The 6,000-nt window shown below is 47.1% G+C and overlaps 1 protein-coding gene across 5 annotated transcripts in view; it reads right to left on the bottom strand.

Moving 5' to 3' along the window:
* GRIN2A (glutamate ionotropic receptor NMDA type subunit 2A) overlaps positions 1-6,000 on the bottom strand; it is a 420,782-nt gene that overhangs the window by 63,595 nt on the left and 351,187 nt on the right. For all 5 annotated transcript variants that reach the window (XR_012061040.1, XM_072942222.1, XM_072942225.1 and 2 more), the window contains one exon: positions 792-952. Coding sequence is in view for 4 of the 5 variants with exons in the window: in XM_072942222.1 (XP_072798323.1) it covers positions 792-952 (161 nt within the window). In the remaining variant the exon portion in view is untranslated. The remainder of the gene's footprint in view (positions 1-791; positions 953-6,000) is intronic.

Below are 6,000 nucleotides of genomic sequence, written 5' to 3'. Positions count from 1 at the left end.
CTGACTTTTCAAAAAGTTGAAGAGTCCACGGAATAGAATTTAACCTTGACACCAAATAACACCACTAGCCATTAGGTCCTAACTCTGTGCCAGGCACTGTCTGAAACGCTCTCCCCAAATTTTCTCTCTTAATACTCATAAAACCCCTATGAATTAGGTCCTATCATTATTCCCACTCTGCATATGAGGCTGAGAGCTACTGAGTAACTGTCCAAGGTCCTAAATCCGGTCTTCTGTTCACAGCTTCGGTCATTTCACATATGCCCCCTCCACAATGCCGACAGGTGGATGGGAACGTTAGCTCTGCCTTCAGAGACGCTGAGTTCTCACTGCTTTTCTCTCCACATTTCCCCTCTGTCCCTCTTCAACGTGATACTATTAGTTTTCACAGAAAGCTACCCCCCATAAATTCCTACCTAAAATCAGATGAAAACCTATAGTTCTTTGTTTTTGTCACTTTAAATAAACTCCATCTCCCCAGATCTTCCTATTTGGCTAAACTATCCCACGGAGTTGGACCAACCTCTTTATCCATTTAAGAAAACCCCTGGTTCTCTGCATTTCAAAGTGCCCTGGATTTGCTTTTTCTTAACACAACTCAGAAGGAAGCCTGGGATGCTTCTCAGATTAACAAAAGTAGCCCCCAACTGGCGACCTCCTTGACCAGCAGCTCCCCAGAACACACAGCAGACAGCGGGTGCAGACAAGCACCAAGCGAGGTGGGCTGGGTCATTTTCTGTAAGGCATGTCGATGGCCAGGCCTGCGGAGCAGAGGAAACCACCATCCTTACCCTGTTTTCAAGCTGACCAAGGCGTCTTCGACTCCCTTCTGATTGAATTTGGTCATGTACTGATGCATGTAAGGGTAGTTGTTCCGAATGTTTCTCTCCGTACTGCCATTGGGCACCGTGCCAAACCGAAAGGGCGGGGAATAGTCGTGTGGTCTCTGAAACTGAAGAGAAAGAGAGAAAGAAGGAGGAGAAGGAGGAAGAGTCAGCCACCAGTCCGCGTAGTGTCAGGAATTCAGCATGTGCGTGCATCAGCACAGGACAGCAAACAACACAACAGCAACAACAAAGCAAACCAAAAAACCCATTCGTTTTTGTGCTTCCTTTCCACTTAGGCACATCTTCCCTGGTCTGTGAGCTCCACAAAGTTAGAGGCATTGTCTGTCCTGCTCCTTGCTATTTCCCAGTGCCCAGCATTGGGCCTGGCTGGGTGCACAATAGATACTTGTTGGATTGAATTTTTCAGCCCCATTATAGAGACCAGCCTAGTGGGAGGCACACAGGCAGCACTCAGGAAGTGCTGGTTGAGCTGGAATGAAGGTGTGGCTTCAGTTCAGTTCATTTGTCCATTGTACCATGAAAATTTCTGTGATCCTCACCAATCACTCTCTTCTCTGAACTCCGTTTACAGTGACCTTCACCTCACCCAGAAAATGACCAAGGGGAGCAGAATCTGCCACCCCCCAAATATGCCTCTTTGGCATATGGATTATTTGGGGGCTGGTTATTTTTTAAGAAAAAGGAGAAGTTCTGAAAATTAAGTAGAAGTTACCCGTTTTGGAAGAGACAAAAGCTTACATTTGTAAGGGTGTCTTCCTCTCTGTCTCTGGAAGAGCAAGATGACGAAATCTCTACAACCTCTTATTAGCGGGGAAGGCAGTGACTTAAATTGGCATCACAGCCATTCCCTTGTTCACTGTGCTTTTCCTGGTCATCTCCCAGAACTGGCCCTTCCTCCCCAGCTTCCCCACCCCCACCCACCTACATCTTTCTTTTGTCTTCAGCTGAAGATAGTATTTAAACGGAGGTTTGGGCTATGTCGGGGGGTTAGTTTTCCCTGGTCCCTCCCATATACACAGGAGGTGCGCACATTATCAAACTTCTTTTCATTTTTCTCCTGTTAATCTGTCTTTTATTACAGGGGGTCTCCAGCAAGAACCTGGAAGGGTAGAGGGGAAATCACTTTTCTCCCCTTACAATGACTCTATGTTGTCATTCACTCATTCTCCATCCACTGTTCATTCATTCACGCATGCATGCAGGCCACACTTACTGGGCAGCACAACACATTCCAGGCACAATGAAAGGGTCCATGAGCATCCGTTGAGCTGAAGTCCATGCTAACCATTAGCCTCCTGGAAGTGCCTATGTGTTGTATGGCTCCTGAGCCTCCATAAAGTCTCACTGTCCCTGCTCCACTGGGCTCCCCTGATTGGCTGATACCGTCTGTAAAGGGGTTCAGAACAGGCCTCCCGGAGATGTGCCACTTTGGCACGTGAATTATTTTGAGCTGAAGGTAATCGAGATCTTGTGGGCTCAAGAGAAACTCTTCCCACTCCCTTAAAGAATTAAACTGGGGGCCTTGCCTATTATGTTATTACCAGAAATAACATTTCATGACCTATGACAGGTAGACGTTTAATTACTGAACCTCTGCTCTTCTTATCATCCTGTGAATTACCCTCCTCCCCTCTGAAGCCCCAGCCCCCTACCCTATTCCTGAGCTCAGGGTGGCACATAGACCTCATGTTATCTGTCTGTTGCTGAATCTCTCATGTAGGTGGGGTTCCCTTACACATGAAATTAAATTAGATTTTCTCCTGTTAATCTGTCTCAAGTCAATTTAATTCATAGATCGGGAAGAAGAACCTAGAAGGGTAGAGAAAAGTCTCCCTTCTCCCTGACATTCGATCAACCCAATCAGAGGAGGAGTCCAGAGAGCTGGGTCTGAGTCTCAGAAACACCATTAAAATTGAGAGGGCAGCACAAGGCAATAGCTACAAGTGTGAGCTCAGGTTCTCAGGTTACAGACTCGGGCTCCATCACACACAGACTGCGGGACTGCAGAGAAGGCACTTCACTTCCCACCGCCTCCACTTACTTCCATCTGCAGAGTGGGCAGCATGTCAGGACTCCCCCAGAGGGCAGATCTAAAATGCTAATGCTTGTCAGTTCACTAGCATAGCGCTTGGAAGAGAGAGCGGGCTCCCAAAGATAAAACTGTTCTTACTTTTCGTTTCTACCATCACCATGGGCACAGAGTCACCTGGGCCTCATTTTCCAACGAAATACGGAAGTCTAGAACTAGAAAGTAATGACAGCAATGATGAATGCTTTTTGAGGACTTGCTTGGGGCCAGCACTGTGCCCAGAGCTTGACAAGTGTTGGTTCATTTAATACTCACAACAGTTCTGCACGGTAGCTAATCTTCCATGCGCCACATTACAGATGAGGAAACTGAGGCTCAGAGAAGTTATATGACCCGCTTAAGATTACACTCCTTGCAAATAGCCAGGCCCTGGATTTCAAACCTCAGGTCTGCACTCTTATCATTCCTCAGAGACATCACTAGTGACCTCTTCTCTTGGGAAGGGCACCCAGTAAATCTCTGGCAGAACCAGGGCTGGAATCCAGACGTCTCCCTGATTTCCAGGCCAGCATGTCTTCCACGGACCTGAGAACTGCTGGAGAAAGCGTCCAAGTTTACCCAAGAGTCAGACCGGTCACAAACATTCTTCTTTCCAGACTCACACTTTATTTCACTGTTAATTAAAATTTCCAGTTGAAAATCATTCCCCTTAAATTAGGCATGCTGCTTCCTAATAAGCAGCCACCACCGGATTTGGGGGAAGCGGCCATACATCGTCCAGATGAGAGCCTCCGGCTGGGTGCCTTGGACTGGGAATGTGTGAGAATGTGCCTGTGTGTGTTTCAGCACGTAAGCCTGGACAGCGAAAGGCTCTTTGCACTCACTTTGCCAAGCAGCACCTCAACTCATCACCCAGAGAGGCGGAGGCACCAGCCCAGGCTCGTCTGCCCGGCAGCTGTCTGCTCTGGGGCACAGAGACAGCGGCGCTGTTCACAAATCCAGTCATTGTAGCAGCCGCTCCCAATCTCCCAAGACATCTGATGGCCTATTTGCCTAACTGCCTTTCCCTTCACTCATCATCTGTAGCAGAGGAACCACATAGCTCTTTTAGATCCCCTTTCTTCCCTGCCTTCAGGTTTGCACAGCGATAGAGACAGAGACTCAGCCTCAGTGATGAATCTCCACCCTTCTTGGGCCTTGATTGTACCATCATCACCCACACTCAGTTCAGCCCAGCACCCAGATCCCGGAACCTTTCCCGCTAAACTAAAGGCTGTCAAACTTTTAAAAGCAGGACTCACAATATAGTTTCCCCCTCCTACCCTATACACACACATGTATCATGTGCCAGAACTTACTCTTTCTACATGTGATGTTGTTCGTGATGTTCTACTTGTTGAATGGTCACAGCCCTTAAGTTAATTTCATGACTCCCTACAGAGGCTCAATTACAGTGTGAAAAATAGTTAGGGGCAAGGATGGCTCATCTCTGGGACCCCAGGGCCTAGCATCGAGGACACACTCTGTGTTTCTTACAGGAATGACTTCTAGTGCAACTTTCTCCTAGAGAGTTCCGTGTGCAGGCAGGAAGAAACGACGTGGGCTCCAGCCCGGAGAGGGGTGGTGAGAGGTCTCTGCTGTCAGCAGGACCACAGAGCAACACGATCAGGCAGCCCAGAGTCAGAACTCCTCCCAGCTCCTCTTTCTCAAGGCTGCCCTCCTGGTTCATATTAACTGACTTCACCTGGCCTTTGGCTTAGAGGGCTTTTCTGCTGCCACTTTGGAACTGACTCATTTGGGGCAGTCGCTTATGCTCTCTGAGCCTCAGTTTCTGTATCTGTAAATTGGGGATTGCTTTTGCATTTAACCATACAGTGTTTGAAAGAACGCCTGGCATGTGACAATGCATATATGTATGTTCATGTATAACTGAAAAATTGTGCTCTATGCTGGAATTCAACACAAAATTGTAAAATGACTATAACTCAATAAAAAAAAGTTTAAAAAAAAAAAAGAAAGAACACCTGGCATGCCCTAAGACTAGATACACATCACCTCATCACCAGCATGATTTTAGCCAAATAAAGGAGCCAGATTCCCTCCCATTTAGGGAGCAAAAGATCAGAGGCTTATATTCTAAATTTATTTGCCGTTCAGTATGTGGACAGGTCTGAGAGTCATTCCAGTGACTAAGTCATGGCAAGTGCTTTATGACAGAGGAACTAGAGCTGCTGGTCTGAGAAGTAAAACTTTAAGGAAAAATGTGGCAATTAATCAGGACACTTCTCTGTTCTTCTTATGAACCAAAAACTACACACTTATTAAAAATATCCGTCTTCTGTGGATATAAATAAGGAATGTCTGGTTGTTGGCACTCCTATTTCTCATAAGGTCTTCTCCCAATGGTGAGCTCCACCTGCTTCTGGATGTGGCATCAAACAGCCATGGCCCTTAAGAGGAAGGAGAGGCTGGGAGGGAGGCCTCCATTCAGTCAATAAGTTTGGTGGATGAGGATCACCCAGCACAACCCCACGAGACCACAGGCGTGGGCTCGTTCACGAGGGATGCTCCCCGGACTCCCGCCATCGTTTTCACAAAAGGCCAGCTCAGTGCAGTAATGCTTCAGACCTCAGAAGTAAGAGAGGAAGGATTTGAACTGGGCCATGATGATGGTAATGAGGAAAGGAAGGAGGGAGATGAAGAGGAGGAGTGGGGAGGAGCAATGGGAGAGGGAGGAGGGTTGAGGAAAGAAATGACTTTTATCATAGGATTATCCACCATGTGCCAGGCACGGTGTGAGGATTATGCCTACTCCTCATATCAACCTCACCAGAATGGGACTAAAACCCACCTCTGTTAGGAAGTTAAGTCTTGGGGCTATCGACATACTGAAGGACATACAACCATTATATGGCAGGGTCAGGATTTGAACCAGGTCCATTTGACCCCAAATACCATGTTGCTTTTCCCATTACATAATCTGCCTCCCAGAGATGGATTTCTCCTACCATAGTGATTCTCAACATTTTGGAAAGGGTCCCCACCAGCCTTACAACTTTCTTTAATAATTCTTAGGGGAACATCTACTCATGAATTCACCTACTTAGAAGTTCACCCCAAGCT

The sequence above is a fragment of the Vicugna pacos genome, chromosome 18 (genome assembly GCF_048564905.1).
Source record: "Vicugna pacos chromosome 18, VicPac4, whole genome shotgun sequence".
Taxonomy (NCBI): domain Eukaryota; kingdom Metazoa; phylum Chordata; class Mammalia; order Artiodactyla; family Camelidae; genus Vicugna; species Vicugna pacos.
This window is presented reverse-complemented; position numbering and strand designations above follow the sequence as displayed.